The following is a 20,286-nucleotide window of genomic DNA, read 5'->3' on the forward strand; positions in this document are numbered from 1 at the left end:
GCGCTTATCTCCGGTTACTATAGCATTAAGCGACTAGGAGTATTTCTACTCCCCCCTGGATGGGATGCTAGTCCATCGCAGGGTTACCCCCAGCATGAAATTCGCCGGTACCCAATTATACACCTGGGTGGAGAGAGGCATCGTGAGAGTGAAGTGTCTTGCCCAAGAACACAACGCAATGTCCCCGGCCAGGACCCGAACCCGGACTACTCGATCCGGAGTCGAGCACACTAACCATGAGGCCACCGCGCCCCCCACCCAAAGGGTGGGAAATGGTGGTAAATGGATTGCAATGAGAATTTAAGCCTGATTTTCACTAGTGACGCAAGCAGAAACGCAAGCAGAAGCATAAGTAGCTTATGCTAAGTGAAAACGAACGTCGGCATAAGCTTCAAAATCAACCAAGGCATCCGCCATTTTGTTCAAATGCTCAGATGCCGGGAATCTGGAGCAAGTGCTTCAATTGGCAAGACATAGCAAATTCCTTGTGCTTATGCTGTGTTTCGTTTTCACACAACGCAAGCGAACGCAAGCAGAAGCGCAAGCACAAGGAAATGGAAATATTTTGATCCTTGTGCTTGCGCCTGTGCTTATGCTTTTGTCAACCCCGTTTTCACGATGAAATAAGCGCTCTTATGCTTGCAGCTTGTGCCTGCATTGCTACTGAAAACCAGGCTTAAGATACGTCGAGCTTCCGGTAAAAATTCATGGTCTTTTGTTACCTCTTATGAACAGGAGTTTTTTCCGTACATGAATAGCTTCGAGTGCTGTTTGCTCACTTTTGACCAAAGAGCTGCAAATCTTCCGTCGTATCTTCCCTTATAAATATTCTCTCTTTCATCTCAGAGTGTCGTTGGAGTGGCAAATAATCTCCTCCATGAAAAGGTGATCGATTCTTGGCAGGATTCGCCTCAGGTGTGATTTTTTTTTTTTTTTTTTTTGTTTTTGCTTCAGTTTACTCAAGTGACTTGACTGGACACTGAAGAGATGACTTCCGTTCATGTTGACGAAACGTCAGTCAGTGTGTTTCGCATTCTCCATGATCATAATGATCATAATGATCATCCTGAGTTCAAACAATTTACGACAAAACGTTGAAAAAGTAAAACCAATGGCTCTGCACGGCCCCCATGTTCCCTTGATCATTTGCTGGCACACACGTTCCTTGCCGAGTAATTTGGAAGAATCGTGAAATGAGTAGAATTACTCGAGGTTATAGTTCTAGTGTCACTGTCGTAGCAGTCACCATCATGAGTCCTTTTTGCGTCATGGGACTCATAAGGCCTCCGTAGCAGTCATAGTCGTCCTTTAAGCTATCTCATGAAGTATAGCTGTCACCTTTAATTACTTTTCGGCCAAAGTTAAGGCTACCTTTGGCCTCTTTACTTTGACTGTTGCGTATGTATCGCCTACAAAAAGGGCAACACTGGACGATTCATGGTTTCCAAGGAGAAGTATGCTTGTCGGTTAAAGTAACGGCTGCTTTATTTTTCTTTTCTTTTCACTGTTTTAAAGATGTCTCGTTTGAGGAGCGCGACAGAACTCATGGTTTCCTTGGAGAAGATAGCATTGATGGCTGCTAACGTCTCCAGCGGTACCAATACAACGAGCATGGAGACTGAAAATGTTGGTATGTGGCTCCAAACATAGAGTATGAGACTATTCACCCTTTATTCCCAAGATCTAAACGTTCATTCTCCTAACTAGTACCATAGATTTCTTTGTTGGATAGTCATGAGAATTTGGTGGTATTCAGCAATAGACGACGTTTTCCGTGTTTCCATGGCCTCATCTAAACACGAGAGGGAGTTGGGAGAATTCGAGACAGTTATGCAAACCCTCGACTGCGTCTAGGGTTTGCATAACTGTCGAGAATTCTCCCAACTCCCCCAAGTGTTTAGATGAGGTTATGGAAACACGGAAAAAGTTCTCTATTGCTTTTATAAAATATTTCGATAATAATTCGACAAATGAAGGAAAATGGTGGGTTTTTTTGTTACTTCTTGATTGAAACAGATTTTCTTGATACAAGCTCATATTTCCTACCTGCCAATCACAACACGCGTCTGACCATACATAACCAATCAAAAGTCCGTGTGATGTCACAGCCGTGTTTCCATACTCTCACCTTAACACTGCTATTGACCAATGAGAGCGCGCATACTATCCTAATTATTTTATAAATCAAGATCACACCTCTTAAGTTGACAATATTCTTCTTTCTCAATTCCTGTCTGACTGACATTTCTTTGAAATTATAAAGAGAATTTACTTAAGCAAGCGCATAAACAACTTACGTAAATTCAATGGAGACCTTTTTGTTAACCCTTTCATACTCTCGATCGAATCATTCATTCTCCCAACTAATACCATATAGGTCTTTGTTGGTTAGAAATGAGAATTTGGTGTTAAATAAAGATCACACCTCCGAGCTTAATCTGATAATAGTCTTCATTCTCAATACCTGTCTGACTGACATTTCATTAAAATGGTGAGGAGAATTTACATACCGAATCATTCGTGGAAGTCAAAGGGTTAACACTTTTTATATCTAGGTAAAGGTATTCTTTTATATTTTCAGTGTTAAAGTTTCGCTCTGTGGAGAAAAATGGCCGTGCACGAGGAAGCGTGTCCTTTACCGCTGGAGATAATGGCATCCGTTTGCCATTGTCGGAGATACAAAAAGAGAAAGGTTACAAAATATCCTTAATGACGGAGACTTAATGCCACTTTCAGTAGCATAAAGATTTTGAGAGTGTTGTCAATTCCCCGCCTCAACTCCCCCCCCCCCCCCCTCCCCCAATCCGCACCCCTAATCCCTTCCACGAGCGTAAGCACAAGGATGGGTTTAGCGACGTTCACACAGTCAAACAAGCCGAGGAAAATTTGGCATACGCGAGCGTAGTAACGTGGGAGAAGATCTAGTAAGATTCAAGATGGCGTGCGAATCGTCGTACTTGTGCTAATAGGGAGCTTACGAAACGACGACGCCGACGGCAACGACGACGCTACAAAACAATGGGTTTAGTGAGAAAAAACAATGGCTCTGCACGCTCTAATAATAATAATAATTGTCCCTGCTAATCGCCGTCGCAAAGTACAGCAAGGACGCAGCTCAACAAGGTCGAACCGAAAGCATACAATGGCGCCTCTGGCAGCCGCTATACGGTCCATGTGTGACCTTGGAGCACAGCTTACAGCCAGCTGGAATCGGATGTATGCTGGTTTTTGCTGAGGGGGAAAACCGGGGAACCCGGAGAAAAACCCTCGAAGCAGAGAAGAGAACCAACACAAACTCAACCCAATTATGGCGTCTGGTCCGAGAATCGAACCAGGGCCACATTGGTGGGAGGCGAGTGCTCTCACCACTGCGCCATCCCTGCTCCCTAGTGCTCCTGCACGTGCGTTTTACGTTTTGGTACATGTCTTTGCCGTCATCTCCTAAATGACGACGTGAAATGACCAAATTCAAGGTTTTTTGGAGGACGTTAGCTCGTGACGATGAATTTTCAATTCTCTCTCTACGCTTCCAACTCACTCATACCAGTTCAATTCCTCGACAGTTACTACACATTTTTAACGCGAAACGACATGAAATAGTTTCGTAGTGATATAAATAACGTGAACTTGTATTTTTAAATGAAGTCCTCGTAGCCGCCGTCGTCCTCGTTTCGTAAGCTCCCTAATGCGTAATTCACGCCGGATTCCACTAAGAAATTTTCCTTTATGCTTGTGTTAGTGCTTATTCTACGCCCGTTCGCACACAATTTTTCCTGTCCTATTGCTTGTGCTTGTGCACTTGGAACCAGGCTTTACACTTCTTTGACATGTATTAGTTTGATACAAGAGAGTGTGAGATAAGAGAAGGAATCCCCCATATCTGTCTATATTCCAATGAAAATCATTTGAAATCTCTCATTAGTCCTGTCTTATACTGCGTGGATATTTCAAGGACGACACCTTAATGATCAGTTAGTGATAATCCTTCCATTCCCAAGATCGAAACGTTCATTCTCCTAACTAGTACCATAGATTTCTTTGTTGGGTAGTCATGAGAATTTGGTGCTATGTCAAGATCACGCCTCTTAAGCTGATAATATTCCTCATTCTCAATACCTGTCTGACTGACATAGTCATTGAAGTTGTGAGGAGGATTTACATATCGATCTTTCCTGGGACTCAAAGGGTTAAAGTGGACCTCGCAGTCATGGGAACGATCTAAAAATGAATTTCAAATAATTGTCAAGGTAAAAAGGGATTCACAATCTTACTTCTTATTTCCTTGTTAGATGAAAGCATCCATGTCGCCTTTATTTACATGAAGACCGTTGGACAACTATTGAGCAACTCTCTCGCAAGGTATGTGTCTTTGTAATGAGACGTTTATTAAAACTATTATCGTGGCATGCTCGCACGTGTTTTTCTGCACTCGGTGACAGTGGCATGCGTTTTTTTCCCTCCTTTGATTGGACGAAATTTTCACTTCGGTCTTGTGTACGTTTTTTGTGCGTTCGGAGTGAACTTGCCAATTTTAAATGTAAAGGCTGTTCCTTACTAAAGACGGAAGCGGGAGAACAAGGAACAAATGCAAAGGCATTAACTCTTTCATTGGCACGATCGAAACGTTCATTCTCCCAACTAGTCTATGGATTTCTTTGTTGAGTAGTCATGAGGATTTGGTGTTACGTTAACTTACTCCTCTTAAGCTGATAATATTCTTCATTCTCAATACCTGCCTGACTGATATTTCCTTGAAATGGGTCAATGATTTGCAGCTGGCGATCACATGGTACAAACACTGCCCTACTGGAGAGCAAATTGCGCACTCGGACATATGAACCAAAGCAAGCGAATTTGAATTTGCTCTCCAGTATGGCGGTTTTGTACCTTGTGCTCACTACCTGCAAAAGGCTCATTGTGAGGAGGCTTTACGTGTCGATTACTCGCGGAGTCAAAGTGTTAACTTGTTGTTAATTTGTGTCTTTTTTTTTTTTCTTTCTTAAAAACAAAAAAAAGGCGCTAGTGTTAAACACGCTAACTTGCCCCTTCGTCGCTGAAGGAAATTATTCTTAGAAACGGCGACCAGATGGAGACCAGGCCCCAGTTGTTCAAAAGGTGGATAGCGCTATCCACTGGATAACTCAATTGGTTTTGCTGGTGTTTATCCACTGGATAGTGATTTATCTGGTGGATAGCGTTATCCATCCACCCTTTGAACAACTGGGGCCAGATATAGTATTATGCAAAATAGAAGTAACAGATTCAAAAACAACTTGAGGACGGTGCCTACTAATTCAAAGGTATTTTTGTGCGGTTTACTGAATGTGCGGAAAAAGCAAATCTTAACACGTGTTATTGAAATCCAAAAAGAAAATTGCGGGGGGTGGGGGGAGGAACCACGCATTTTTCGAAGATAATTAATCAGCAATATTTGTAAAAAGCTTGAAAATACAAAGCAATTTATAGCGTTCTTTTCCAAATTGAAGCTTCATTATCTCTGAAAAAATCATGGTTTACCCCCAATTTTCATTTTGCATACCAAGAGCACTTGGTAAGTTCTGCTTTCTTCGTATACTTTTGAACCGCGCAAAAATATCCCTGTATTAATAAGCACCACCCATAGGAAACCCGAGTATCTCGAGATACGCAGAACGTATGCACAATAACAATAGTAGGCACCTTCCTTAAGGAAGACAAAACGAAGACTCCCAGGAACGAAACTAAACACAGCAGAACGCCACAGAACTATTGGAATACGACACATGACGAACCACTAACACAATACAGAGAATTTTGACTTGACTTGACTTGACTTGACTTGACTTGACTTGACTTGACTTGACTTGACTTGACTTGACTTGACTTGACTTGACTTGACTTGACTTGACTTGACTTGACTTGACTTGACTTGACTTGACTTGACTTGACTTGGCTTGACTCGGCTTGACTGGCCTCGACTCGACTCGACTCGACTCGACTCGTCTCGGCTCGGCTCACCCGCCAGTACCCCATAAAATACAAGACTCGAGCTCCGCCAAATCTTACATTAAGCAGTTCGTTACAAGGGACAAAGCTAAGTCTCTGACATTTACCGTTTTCCAGCTCAAACGTCAGCACTGGTGTGATATCCTTGTCAACCAATCACGAAACAGGGAATTTTAATCAACCGGTTGCAATCACCTTGCGAAGCTTCAAGGTAAGATTTATAAGCTCTCCTTGTGTCAAATTACGTTTCGGTCGCCCTTTTATCGCTATATTTCAGGACATATACATTTGTTATATTTAAGTAGTTAGTCACTCACTCACTCGCCCATTCACTCACTAACTAATTTATTCACTGTCTCACTCAGTCACTCACTATCTCACTCACTCTCTCAATGGCTCACTGATTGACTGACTCGCTCACTCACTCGCTCGCTCGCTCGCTCGCTCGCTCCGTTCTCACTCACTCACTCACTCACTCATTCACTCTCTTATTGACGCACTCACTCACTCACTCACTCAATCAATCAATGACTGACTTACTCACTCACTCATTCACTCGCTCACTCACTCTCTTACCGACTCACTGACTGACTGACTAACTCACGCTGTCACTGACTGACAAACGCATTCTCTGACTCACTCACTCATTGCTTTCGCTCACTGACTAACTTACACCGGCTTTCAACCAATGGATCTTGGATTCGATTCCGGTGGTCATAATTGAGTTAAGTTTGTTGGTTTTCTTCACTTCACAGAAAGTTTTTCTCCGTCTACTCCCGTTTTCCCCTCTAATCAAAAACCAAAATTTCATATGAAATGCCTTGATTTCATTCGATCTACAGTCTATCCAGGTAGAAGAGAAAATTGCGTTCGACTACCTAAGCTTAAGATTCTCTTTACATGAGCCCAGTTGACCTTGCAGGCTCGAGCTCGGTTTCTGAGATAAAGGAACTTTTTTATTAAGTGTCTAGTCATTCTAGCGCTGGAGAACTAATTGGTGACACTGTAAACTGAAGTTAACAATTGATACAAATAAAGTCAAATGTTGGTTTTTGAGGAGAAGGGAAACCGGAGTACCCGGAGAAAAGCCTCTCGGTGCAGAGTAGAGAACCAACAAACTCAACTCACATGTGACGCCGAGTCTGGGAATCGAACCCAGGCCACATTGGTGGGAGGCGAGTGCTCTCACCACTACGCCATCCCTGCACCCCAAGAGAAGATAAAACCGGATAAAACCTTTAGGTGTAGAGTAGAGAACCAACAAACTCAACCCACATATGACGCCGAGTCTGGGAATCGAACCCAGCCCACATTGGTGGGAGGCGAGTGCTCTCACCACAGCGCCATCCCTGAACCCCTGCACCCTGAGATCTCTCCTCATCACTAAAACCTATGTAAAAATCGTTTTGTTCATATGAGGGAGCAGGCTGGCTGTTTCCCTTAATCTTGGTGACTGGAATGAAAAATACCTTCGCCTTGCGCGCCTGATCATTAGCGATAATCAATCTCACATCCAACAAGTGTGAATGGAATAATTGTTATAGTAAATTTAATTAAACTCTAAACTGTTTCAGTTTTACAAAACGACCAGAAGCTGTCTTCGTTTTCCAACAAGACCGGCGACCGGTTCCACATAAGGTCATTCGGTATAGGAGTTTTTAACCTATCAAAACGCTACAAACATATATTCAGTCTACGCTGAGAATTAAACAAAGAAGTGTTATAATTGTTTTAAAGAGAATAGGAGTAATTTTCGTATACTTGGTGTTTTATTTTTAGAATGACAGCAGCTTACAACCCTCGTGTGTTTTCTGGAAACTCAATAGGTTAGTTTTTTGAATAGAATGTTTTGCAGATATTCCACTGACCAGTTTATCTTTTAAGCATTCGGTATTCCATGTTGTGAACTAGCATGTACGGTGTACCGCTAACTTTTTGTTTGTCGATGAGCCTTGAACTTGTTTGTGCTTAGTGGATAACTTTTTTCTGCCCTTAGACAACTTGGGAACCCTTTGGGAAAGGGGAAGTATGGGTAATTAAATGCTGACGAGTGAAATTAGGGAATAATTTCACACGCGCGTTTTTTCAAAAAAAAAACATAATTTCCCGAGTCTAAAGCCCCGGGAAATTGTTTGATTTTGGCTAAAACGCAAGTGTAATAATACTATTCCCTAATTTCACCAATATACTATTTGATTAGCTAGTAATATCATGGATGACAAATTAGGTTCATAAGACGCCATTTTGGCGCTGAAATTTCTCGCCAAAATTAAGGAGTAATTTGTCACCCAGGTTCTTAATGTTCATAATTTGAAACTAAACTAAACTGGTTGATAATGAAACAGAAAAATTACCTCAGCAAGAGTAATGTAGCGGGCAACGATCTTTGTATGGTTTTAACTTCAAACCAGCAAACTTCCTGAGTCATTTTCGACCGCTGACCTGTTGGCTCAGTCGGGCGAGCATCGGATTACGGTGCGAGAGGTCGTGAGTCGTGGGTTCAAATCTCGGCCGAGCCAAACTCAGGGTCTTAAAGTGCTACTATGACCAAAAAAAATCAATTTTTTTTTTCTTTGGATTTCAAAACTATGTAAAACTATATACACTTAAATTACCCAAGTTTTAAGCCTTGGTTTAAAAAAGACATCTGTTTATTTTTAGTTTGATTGTCTGCCACTACTAACTTTAAAATCTTGAATGAGAGAGCTGGATCGAGGAGAAAATAACGTCAAACTTACTAGTTTGAGAATGCAATGCGTGTCTACGCAGCTGAGTTAATACACAGCACGTGAGTTTCGGCCTTCTCGAGTTTTGCATAGATAATAAGTTGCATTTACACGCTGATAGTTTGAGCTAGTGAGTAAATGACGTCACTTTTCCCTAGATCCGACCCTCTGAGGTCCGATCGGTCAGTTTTGAACGTCAATATTGGCGGACCGTGAAATCCAAAACTTACACTCAAAGTAAACAGCCTTTGGATAAAAATCAAAGCTCCAACTTTTGCCATTCAGGAGTTACGCAAACACACTTTCAATATTTGAAGTAAAAAGGAAAGGAATCATAGTAGCACTTTAAAGCTGATATTATCGTTATCGTGATCGTGATCGTTATCATGGTTATTATTGTTCGGTAAATGCAAGAACTTTTCTAATTCTAGTAATGCAGGTTCTTGGTCTACCGAAGGATGCCGTGTTCACTTGGCGAACTCAACACATACCGTCTGTCACTGTTACCACCTGACAAGCTTTTCTGTCCTCATGCAATATACACCGGATTCCCACAAGATAAAGGTGAACTGTAGCTCGCTAAAAAGATTTACTCAGCTGGCTCAGTGAGATGACTAGAGTCTGAATTTTGTCTAGTTTATTTATGCATTAAGGGACAAGACACCTTATTCCAAAATGGCAGTCATTTTAGTATTCTCTTGTTTACATACAAATGTGGCCTTGTTGCCTCGTTCTCAAGCTGAAAATTCAAAAGATCATTTAACCTTGAACGAGGCCACAATGGCTAATATGCAAGCAAACAACAGAATGCTAAAATGGAGGACTTTTTGGAATAGGGTGTATGCCCTGGCATGGAGAGTCAAGAAATAAGAGACGGAGTCCCTTACACAGGTGTACCTCCGAGCGTTTATTCCCCCCCGACCATGATATACCACAGAGGACAGAACTCAGCACCGGGATCTCCCTCACAGTAGTACGATGCTCAACCCAAAAACTACCAGTCAACCCCCGCAGCAAGCGGGTCGTGTCGTACTTCATTGGACGGGCTTCAGGATTGTCCAAAATAGCAATAGAACGATCAACGATAACAATGGATTTAGCACGCAAGACAATAGGACGTACGACACTATACAGCAAATGAAATATAATGTTCAACAAGAGGTACGACCGTACCCCAGCGAGCAGCATAGTTTGTCGTTTCGCAAATATATGAATGTGGTATATTTGCCACATCGACTATTGACACACTCTGTCTCTTATCTATTTCAGGCAGGTGATGAGTTGGCTTTGAGTTTCATCACATATATTGGCATTAGTATATCTCTTGTTGCGCTGTCCATTGCCTTTGTGACATTCTGCTCTATGGAGTAAGTACTTCCTTGATAGGGAGCTAAAGCACGCCACGTCTTTGAGCCCCGGACGCAAACCGGAACTGAATGTCTCCCTTGTCAGCACAACAGAGTCTCTCCCAGATTTTTAAACTAATCGTCTCTTACAGAGAAAATTTACTTGACAGTCTAAATCTGGTAATGTCGAGACAAGTTACAAAGGAAACAAAAACTCACTTCCAGCTGCTATCTTTGGATGAAAAACATCACGTGCTTAAGCTCTCAAACTTTACATCAAAAAATCCAAAACCGTAAGGGGGGAGGGGGTGGGGGAAGTGTGGATACAGATGGTGCTAGTCTCACACTTTGAAGCTCGTTTAATGATGGATTCTCTTTTTCTCAACATTAATTTTTTCACTTCAATTGTGACCATTTCTGTAAGAAATCTAGTAATTGACGTTTTGTTTGTCATAGCAAAACCCCCAAATTTTGAGCAAGTGAATGCCCAACTTTGAAGGAAAATGCCTTCTTGAGTATTGAGACATGAGAAAAAAGTTACTCGGGAATTAGGTCTATGTTTTCCTCTTGCTAACTGAGTTCGACTGTAAGTCACGCAATGTTTTTTTCCATGTTATGTTATGCAGCCGTCTTGTGGGATGTCACGCAAAGTTTCCCCAAAGAGAGCATTGCGTGACGTCCCAAAAGACGGCAGGGAAGAAGACCACTTACAGTATGGAACGAGGAATCAGGGTAAGTAAGATAATTTTAACATTTCCCTTGTTTTTCCACAGATTCCTGAAATGTAATCGTAATTTTGCACACATCAACCTTGTGTCTTCTCTCTTCTTGGCTGAACTATTGTTTGTCTTGGGAATCGACAAAATTCAATACCAGGTGATAGCTGTGGTTACGCTAGCCCTTTAACCCATGGGTAAATAGAGTTTGCCCACGGGTAAGGACGCTTTTGTGTGTAACTACTTTCCCCAGACTAAAATTGCCCTAGGGTTATTTCCATGGATACGTCAAGAAGAACAAAAGAACATGACAATTCCTGAACTGAAAAGTGCGGTTTATCTGCTCCCTGAGGTGGCTTGGCCAATCATAAAGAAGAACCTAGCTAATACACGAAGATCCCAAATTATATTAATTATACCCTATTATTTTACCCTGACGGGAGTCTTTTACTGTGTAGCCGCATGCCCAAGGGTAACATGAAACCTGAGCATCAGCTGAACCAAACCCAACCCTTTACCCTCCGGAAGGCTCCAAATCCAAGGAGTGTGTAACCACAACTAATAGCAATTAGTATCACCCAACTGGTGGACTAATTCAAATCCTGCATTTTGATTGGCTACGCTACTAGAGGACTATTTAGTCCTCGAGTAGCGAAAAGCGTGACGCTTTCTTTCGTTCTATTCCCAAATCAATATTTCTTCAACTTGCATTTGCTAACTTTATTATTACCTTTTCTGTCCGACTAGTTGGGTGATACTAAAACAATTACACCCTTCGCCCTCAAGGGCCATGGGCTATTGACCCGTATTGCGGGCTACGGGTCTAATTGTTAAATAGACCAAATCGGCTAACTCAATGCTGCACTCAATTCAAATCTCTTGACGTTAAGATTCTTTGTGCATTGTATTTGCATGATAATGTAGCATTCATATTTAAATGATACGGAAATACTTGAATCAAAACGTTTTCTTCCCAAAGGGTTTGAATTGGGTACAACATTGAGTTAGCCGATTTGGTCTATTCTCGTTAAGCAACTTCTCTCTTGTAACTACAAGATTGTAGCCGCCAACAGGTTGGCTCAGCTGGTCGAGCATCGGGGTCTTAAAAGAGATGAGGAGAACGTGCTGGATTTGTAATGACATCTTCAAATGGTTGAACTCTCAATGTCTATTACGCAAGGCTTCGTCCCTGCTCAGAACCCTGGTGTTGAAACCGTTTCTCTCCACTCCCCCCCCCCCCTCCCCCCTTTCAACCGTGTTGAAGCATGTTGAATCGAAGTTGAATCAAATGTTGAAGATGTGTTATAACCGTTTGCCCACCACCCCCCCCCCCCTTTCAACCTTGTTGAATCGAAGTTGAATCAAATGTTGATGACGTGATGAAATCGTTTGCCCACCCCAGCAGTCAACAACGTTCAACAAAATCGAACAGAATTTGAAGCAAGTGCTTAAGCCGCTTGTCTGGCCTTTCGAACTCCCTATTAAGGTCAACTTCTCACTAGTTCAGCTTTAAGAGATTGTTTTAAAAATTGCCAAGAAATTTCTGTTTCATTCTTCTGCTTCGATTGTTTTTAGACAGCATGTTTTATCATAGCGGTGTGTCTTCATTATTTGTTTCTGGTATCATTCGCTTGGATGGCAACAGAGGGAGTCATTCTTTACCTCATGTTAGTGAAAGTTTTCCCAGCCACCAGTGAAGGAACTAGAAAAAGGCTGCTCTTCATTTGCGCTTGGGGTGAGATATATTGATTTCCATGGGTTGTTAAATGGTTATTACAAATTATTAAGGGCCGTGTCCACACGTATCCGAATATTTTTGAATCCTCAACTTTTTCTCTGTGGATTCAAATCTTTTCACGTCCACACGTAACGTATTCAAATCGATTTGGCTCGTCCACACGTATCCGGATTCGTTCTAGTATCCAGGACTCCTCTGTGACTATTGTCAACAGAGCATGCGCCGTCAGGAATGCGAGTTGACGTCAAGGGACTGGATCTGAGTTTCTAAAGTCATCGGATTTGAAATCCGCATTCGACCGTCGACAAGATTCCTAATTCTGTGCGTATTCAGAACTTTTCACTCTGGAGAGCGGATTCAAAAAGTTGCGGATTCGTATGTCGAATTCGCCGTATCCGGACACGTGGCGAACTGGGACATTGTAAGTTCGTTCTGCCGAAGGGCTAGTGCTCGAAACGTCATCTCGCAAATGATTCTTTCGGTGGTTAATTTACTTTGTTAAAAACTGAACTATGGAGATCAAATTTCCGGAATTTTCATTGGCTTGCCGGACACAGGCTATCAGTTCATATACCTGCTGTACCTCATATGGTCAAGGAACGCGTCATCAATAAAGCGAGCTGAAAACATTTTTGCAGCTCTGAGAAAAAAAATGGCCGACAAAAGCCGTTTTGGACCGGTATTGTCCTGAGAAATCGGTGCTTCAGTGGAAGGGTTGTTGATCCTGGAGTTTTTAATGAAACAATTACTCTTCTCGGGCTTGCTGGATATAAAATGGTCATCTATCACTTCATATCCAGCGCCTCCTCGTAGTATAATTGTTAATTATTCAGCTCATAAACGGTCAGCAGGTGATCTGTCGTATGATCGCTCAGAGCTTGTGAAGGGAAGCCAATTTTTCAAGGCTACAACGTTTAGAATATGACACTGGTTACAGCCAGCTCGGCGATACGCGTCTAATTGGCTAATTGGCTATCGTATACCCAAAGCGCGCTCATTGAATAATTGTTAATTGTTAGATATTTAAGTTTAACAGTTCTTTTAATAACATGCTTCGGTAAAGGCCTTCCTCGACTAGCCGATGAGGGTCATATTGAATAATGGGCACCCGATACGACAAGTTAAAGTTCACACGGTATCCAGGTGTACAATCAGTCATAATTTGTGGCTACTCCGGTTTGGAATTGAAACTAACTTAACAAAGTTACAGTTCAAGAGATCGAAGGTTTCGACACTTAGCAAGGGTCTTCATCAGAGATGAAGAGAAACCGTTGGGAGAGTCCTTTTATAGAAACGTTGAGTCTTCGAACAGTAACTTTGTCAAGAGAAGACGCAACGCCGTAACACCTTTGCAAAGCAAGTTGGCCTCAACATCAGCAGCAAGAAGACCGAAATTATAGCACTGAATACTACCGACACACGACCAGTCCAGATTGATAATGAAGAACTTCCTTACACAGACAGATTTACTTATCTCGGGAGCATCGTCAGTAGAGATCGAGGAACTGACTTGGACATCCAGAGCCGACTCAACAAGGACAGAAACTCGCTCAACATGATGAATAAGGTATGGCACTCCTCCACGTACAGCTCTCTTACCAAGCTGAAACTCTATCACAGCTGCGTCCTCACAACCCTCCTGTATGGTTCAGAATGTTGGCGCTGAACGGAGAAGGATTTATCAAAACTCTCGACATTTCACACCAAGAGCCGTCGGCGTATCCTACGCATCTTTTTGCCTAATGTGATCTCAAATAAACAACTCTTTGAACGGTGTGGAACTGAACCAATGGCTACCATCCTGATGAGGAGACGCTGGAGGTGGATTGGCCGTGTTACCCGTCAAGAAGCTTCCATTGCGAAAACTGGTTTACATTGGACGCCAGAAGGAAAATGCAAGAGGGGCCGCCCCAAGATCATGTGGCCAAGGACAGAGGAGATGGGGAAAACCTGGGGAGGATCTCAAGCTTATGGCAAGGGACCGGCAGATGTGGAGGGAGCATGTTGCTGCCCTACATGCCACTTAGGCGTAAAGGGCATGAGTGCGAGTTTGTCAAGTTGCTTTCAATTCCAAATCGGAGTACTGTAGCTACAAACTATGACTGAGGGCACCCAATAAATAGAACCTTCCGTTGCATGGGTGCCCTGTTGAATCGCATTTACATTTAATGGACTTCCTGTCATTGCTTTTTTCCCAAGGTATTCCCACAATTCCTGTTGCTTCAGCCATTCTTATCAATAAAGAGGGCTACACGACTAACAAACAGTAAGGATTTCTTTTCTTTCTTATACACATAGTCTCCCCTGGTCTTATTACCCGTGGGTGTTATTACACGGGCATGCTCGTAAAAAAACGTCCGACCTTCCGATGACTAGTTCGGATGCTCAAGTACTGAGCTATAGGAGACTCGTGGAAGCCAGGCCATGATCCATGATTTCGATGGTGTCTCGGGGATACTCGGAAAAAATCCGAGTGCTCCTTTGCAGGATTCGAACCTATGACCTTCCGATGACTAGTGCGGATGCTCAAGCACTGAGCTATAGGAGACTCGTAGGAGCCAGGTTATAATCCATGATTTCGATGGTGTCTCGGGGATACTCGGAAAAAATCCGAGTGTTCCTTTGCAGGAGTCGAACCTATGACCTTCCGATGACTAGTTCGGATACTCAAGCACTGAGCTATAGGAGACTCGTGGGAGCGAGGCCATGATCCATGATTTCTATGGTGTCTCGAGGATACTCCTTTGCAGGAGTCGACCGCACGATCTTCCGATTACTAGTTCGGATGTTCTACCACTGAGATATGGGAGAGGGGTGTGAACTAAACAATCTTGGACAGATTAAAATGGAACAGAAATGCCCACTTCTTTCTAAATCAAGGATGAAGCCGTATGACGGCCAGAACACGCCAGTTTACCATCATTGATTTTGGGGGGAGGAGTGGTATCAATTTTCCATTTAATCTGTCCGATATTATCTTGGATAGATTAAAATGGAGCAGAAATGGCCCCTTCTGCCTAAATCATGGATCAAGCCGCATGACGGCCAAAACGCGCCATTTTCCCATCATTGGTTTTGGGGAAAGTGTGGTCTCCAAGATTGTAGGCTCAGGAAACCCCAGGTGTATACTGCTTGGTCGGGCTCAAATGTCAAATGATGGCATTTTCGTTATGATGTATGTATGTAAGATGACAAGAATTGGGAGTGGATAAAAATGAATGAATGGATAAAAGGATAAATAAATAATGAATGAACCTCAGAATTGTTTTTCCCCTCAGTTTAACTAGATTAATTAGAGATTTTCCTTCGTTTTCCTAGCTGCTGGTTGTCTGTTGATGATGGGTTCATATGGAGTTTCGTGGGTCCGGTTCTATTGGTCTCCATGGTAAGATTGAGATCTGAGGGAAGGGAGACAAAGAGGATTGGGCAGGACTTGCGAGGGACCCCTCTCAGAACAACCTGGGATTTTTCCGGTTATTTTCTTGGTTCATTTTCGAAAACCAAAAATGCTAATCGAATGGTGAAAGAAGTCAACTTTACGAAAGGAACGTATTTCTTCATCTTTATTTTCTTATATATATGTTTTCATCATTACATAATATAATTTCCAATTTTACCGCTCCAATAGACTGTTTTCACATGACGTCACAGCGGCCATGTTGGTGTTCCAAAACAAAGAAATGACAGCCATGCTGGTGTACCAAACTAATCCTCCGGGAATTGAAACCAATTATTTGTTTGTGGGGGCTGGGGGATGGGGGATCGGACTGAAGTGGAAGACAAATAGGACTGGGCAAGACTTGCGACTCTTATCTACAGACCGTAATAGTCCATTTCCGAGTTCAAGTCTGCCTCCTCTTCAAAGCGAGCCCAAGTGCGAAGTTTTTGTGATGGCAATTATTTTTACTTTACATGTGAGTGAAAATTAATTTTCGGAATAAAAACTTCGCACTTAGACTCGCCTTGTAGAGGAGCCAGATATGAACTCGGAATGGCCTGTTAAGGTCTTCTTGAAAGTAGTTGTTCATGAAGGTTCAGTGATAGTCAAGCTTCAGACGTTTAGTCAAAGTGCCCTGGCCCTTATCTTGACATTCCTAAAATTAAAAATGACAGAGACGACTACAGTGTGACTGCCACTAAATTAAGATTCTTCAATTGATTACCATTTCAGGTGAATATCTTCTTCTTGGGAAGAACTTTCAAGGCCATGGCAAACCGGACGTCCAATCAGCCAGCACGAGCACCGCCTAATATGCGGTGAAAAATACTTCTATGTTAATTCAACGTTAAAAATCACCGTCTCAAGAGTAGAGTGTGTGTTGGCAAATTGTTGGGAACAATACCAGAAATAAAGTTGTGCAGAGGCCATTAAAATTGTTCTAAAATCGGGCCAACCTTATAGCGAACGTTTTGAGAAATTTCTCGTCCCCAGAGTCCACTTTTCTTTTGGTCAGCACCAAGAACACGGACTCAGGCCACTTCCAAGGCAGGAAGTCTTCAAATTACGGACTTCCGGCTCGTCTACGCAGCGCTCAGAAATTTGAAACAACAGTGGTTGTCAACGGTTACAAAATTGGACCTTCACTGCGACAGCGCATAAGTTGGAAGTGGCCAGAGTCCGTGTTCTTGGTGCTGAGCAAAAGGAAAGCGGGTTCTGGGGACGAGATTGAAAGTGACTTAAAAGGAATAACCTAAAGTGGCCATAGCAAGAACGTTGAAGTCTTTACTGAAACAACTCTTCAATGTTTGCCTTGTGTAATCTTTGTGTAACTTGTTGGGAAGTCTTAGCAACAGCAGCTGCTACAGCAACGAGAACTTTAGAAATATCGGGCTCGACGACGAAAACCTCATAGTAGTAGGAGTATTTTGCTGTTGTTGTTTTGCTTGACTTACGCCATTTTTTTTCCGTTTTAGATACTGGATAAAGGCATGCGCAGTATTAACTTGCTTGTTAGGTACCACTTGGCTTCTGGGATTATTTTTCTTGGACGAGTCCTCTGTCGTCATGGCTTACCTTTTCAACATTTTTAACGTTTCACAGGTAAATGTAATATATTTTTGGGTTGAAGGCATCCATAGTTGGAGCAATTTGAAAAAAAAAAATCTGACAGTAATCTTGCGGTTTAGAGTGACTTTGTTGTTGACCAAACCTCTCTCGCTTCTTCGTTCAAATCAAGAGGAGTACAGAACAAGGAACCCAGTGTTGTAAGCAACAATCAGTGGCAAAGCTTGAAATAGAAGCCCCCCTTCCCTCCCCCCAACCCAATCAATGTTGAAATAGACTAAGAAAGGAGCTCATGAGGGGGAAGGGGGGGAGGGAGCTTCTATCTCCACTTATACCTTGATTAAACCCTTTCCCGAGTAACTTTATTTTTAGGAGCAGGTTTTCCCGCGAAAAGTATCATACTTCCCTTGACGCTGAGATAGGTCTGTTTTGATTGGCTTTTACAACAGTTGGCGGGCTGAATCTCCCGAGGGAGACGTTCTATAAATAAATCAAATCGAGAAAAGGGTTGACTTCTGGGCCAAGTATGGGAGATAGAGGCTCCCCTTGACGAGCTCCCAACTAGGAACCATCTGTTCACGATTGGCAACATTGTTCTAGGGCAGGGAGGGAGGGGGGAGTCATTGAAACTACCTAAACAACCTAAAAGTGTGAGCGTCCGAAGACTTTTGCCATTGTTTGTAGCTTTCAAACACGGATTGGATGGGTGAGATGAAGGGGATCTTTTCAAAATTAAATAATCTGATTAATTGTCTCAGGGCTTGGTTTCACCGGCTGAAAACAATGCCTGCGTCGCTATTGTAAACCAACGATCATACCACTTTTATTGTTTTGTTTCGCTCTCCATAATATTCTTTATCTTTTTCTTTTTCTTTTTAAGGGTTTGTTTATCTTTATTTTTCACTGCTTGGCCGACGAAAGGGTAAGTTTCACATTCCAGTGTTTTCACACTTGACCAGGGCCGATCTCCTAACCAGGGTCCGTCACACCACAACCAAACGCCATGTTTTTGTCAATCTTCTGAATACTTTAAAGGGAACCTCCACTAAAACAACAAAATAACTTTAAACCACAGAACATAATGTTTACAATTGGAATTGCTCAATCTTTTTCCAATGAAAACGTTTGTATTCGAGAAAAATAAATTCCAAAAACGCTTATTTTGGCTTTCAAATTTCATGGGCGCCGCCATCTTGAATAATTGTGACGTAACTTGGTTGCCCTATTGTTCTGATACAAAGAGCGATTGTTCTGGAAGACACAAGACACATCAATTGTGGGTTTTGAAATCTCTGTTGTTTGTAACTTAAATTACGTATGCTCGACAGACACTTTTTGTCACGAAGCTTTGATGTGTCTTCCCAGCCAGCAGAGGTCAACCCAGCGAACGCAAAAGAAAAGTGACCTTTGATAGCAAGGAATGATTTGCCATGTTTACAAGTAATTTTTTGATAATCAATACCTGGCAACACCAGCGCTCAAGACACTGGCACCAAATTGATCATGTGCTAGCTGACAAAAAGGCCAGACAAAAATTTGGTTTTATCAACGGAGTTGATAATGTAAATTGGCCACCGTACAGAGATTCTAAAAGCTGACGTTTCGAGCGTTAGCCCTTCGTCAGAGCGAATCGAGGGATTATGGGTTACGTGTAGTTTTTATAGTAGAGTAGGAGCTACGCTATTGGTGGTAACATGGCAACGTGAAAAATAGGAATATATTAGTTAAATGAAAAGCGTTCGTTAATACCGTGAGGATTAAGAGTGCCGATTTGAAAGATGAATTTTTGTTCCAGATTCTTGCGGCTTTCCGTCGTACCTAGATGTAGGGAAAGGCCGCAGATAGCCATGTGTTTTTTGGAGTGGTTAGGCAGATTAAAATGGCGAGCGACTGGCTTAGATGCATCCTTGTCATTCTTCTCAACATCGCGAAGTTGTTCGCGGAATCGGTCACCTAGTCGTCAACCTGTCTCACCAATGTATAATTTATTGCATAACGTACAGGTTATGCAATAAATGACATTTGTGGAGGTACATGTGAAACGATCGGTGATCCTAACAGATCGCTTAGGTCCCGATATCTTGCTAGTGTTAACAATGAAAAGACAAGTTTTGCATCGTGAGCGCGCGCATTTGAAAGTGCCGGGTTGCTCGTTAGTTTTGAGCGCGCTTCTAACTAAAAAGTTGCCTACGTTTTTGTCGCGTTTGAATGAAATAAGTGGAGGTTGCGAAAAGATTCTACCAGTCTCGGGATCATTTTGGAGTAATTTAAAATTACTCAGAATGATGCTTTTGACTGCGTGATTATGAGGATGGAAAGTGAGGGTGAATGGAATTCTGTCATTCTTATCTTTTTGTGACGTTTGTAGTGATGACTGTCGATCAAATTGTTGGGCGCGATGATGGCCCGCTTTGACCACAGAGACAGGATAGCCACGTTTTTCGAAGAACTGGCACATCTCCTCTGATTTGGAGATTCGGAGTCATCACTACATAGACGTCGAAGTCTAAGAAATTGAGAATAAGGGATGGAGTTCTTGACATGTGATGGATGTGACGATGAATACAACAAATAGCGGTGTGAATCAGTAGGTTTGTAGTGCACACAAGTACATAGCACGGCCAGACAGTTCATTAATGTGACTAAGATTAACCCCATAGCAGATTGCTTTACAGATCACAAACTTCTAACCGCCAAATTCTGTTTCGTGGTCAAGAAGAGAAGAAAGACAAAACCGCCATCAAGTCCAGACATCTCACTAAATACTGCA

General features: G+C 42.3%; 1 protein-coding gene across 2 annotated transcripts in view; it reads left to right on the forward strand.

Moving 5' to 3' along the window:
- The window catches only part of LOC137973771 (latrophilin-like protein LAT-2), a 75,322-nt gene that overhangs the window by 44,175 nt on the left and 10,861 nt on the right, over positions 1-20,286 (forward strand). For both annotated transcript variants that reach the window (XM_068820654.1, XM_068820655.1), the window contains 15 exons: positions 847-915; positions 1,516-1,630; positions 2,582-2,692; positions 4,290-4,359; positions 6,103-6,196; positions 7,765-7,811; positions 9,143-9,275; positions 9,981-10,078; positions 10,831-10,933; positions 12,349-12,508; positions 14,711-14,777; positions 15,830-15,896; positions 16,683-16,768; positions 17,426-17,552; positions 18,397-18,438. In XM_068820654.1, the coding sequence (XP_068676755.1) occupies positions 847-915; positions 1,516-1,630; positions 2,582-2,692; positions 4,290-4,359; positions 6,103-6,196; positions 7,765-7,811; positions 9,143-9,275; positions 9,981-10,078; positions 10,831-10,933; positions 12,349-12,508; positions 14,711-14,777; positions 15,830-15,896; positions 16,683-16,768; positions 17,426-17,552; positions 18,397-18,438 (1,389 nt within the window). The remainder of the gene's footprint in view (positions 1-846; positions 916-1,515; positions 1,631-2,581; positions 2,693-4,289; positions 4,360-6,102; positions 6,197-7,764; positions 7,812-9,142; positions 9,276-9,980; positions 10,079-10,830; positions 10,934-12,348; positions 12,509-14,710; positions 14,778-15,829; positions 15,897-16,682; positions 16,769-17,425; positions 17,553-18,396; positions 18,439-20,286) is intronic.

This window comes from Montipora foliosa, chromosome 10 (genome assembly GCF_036669935.1).
Source record: "Montipora foliosa isolate CH-2021 chromosome 10, ASM3666993v2, whole genome shotgun sequence".
NCBI classification, from domain to species: Eukaryota; Metazoa; Cnidaria; class Anthozoa; order Scleractinia; family Acroporidae; genus Montipora; species Montipora foliosa.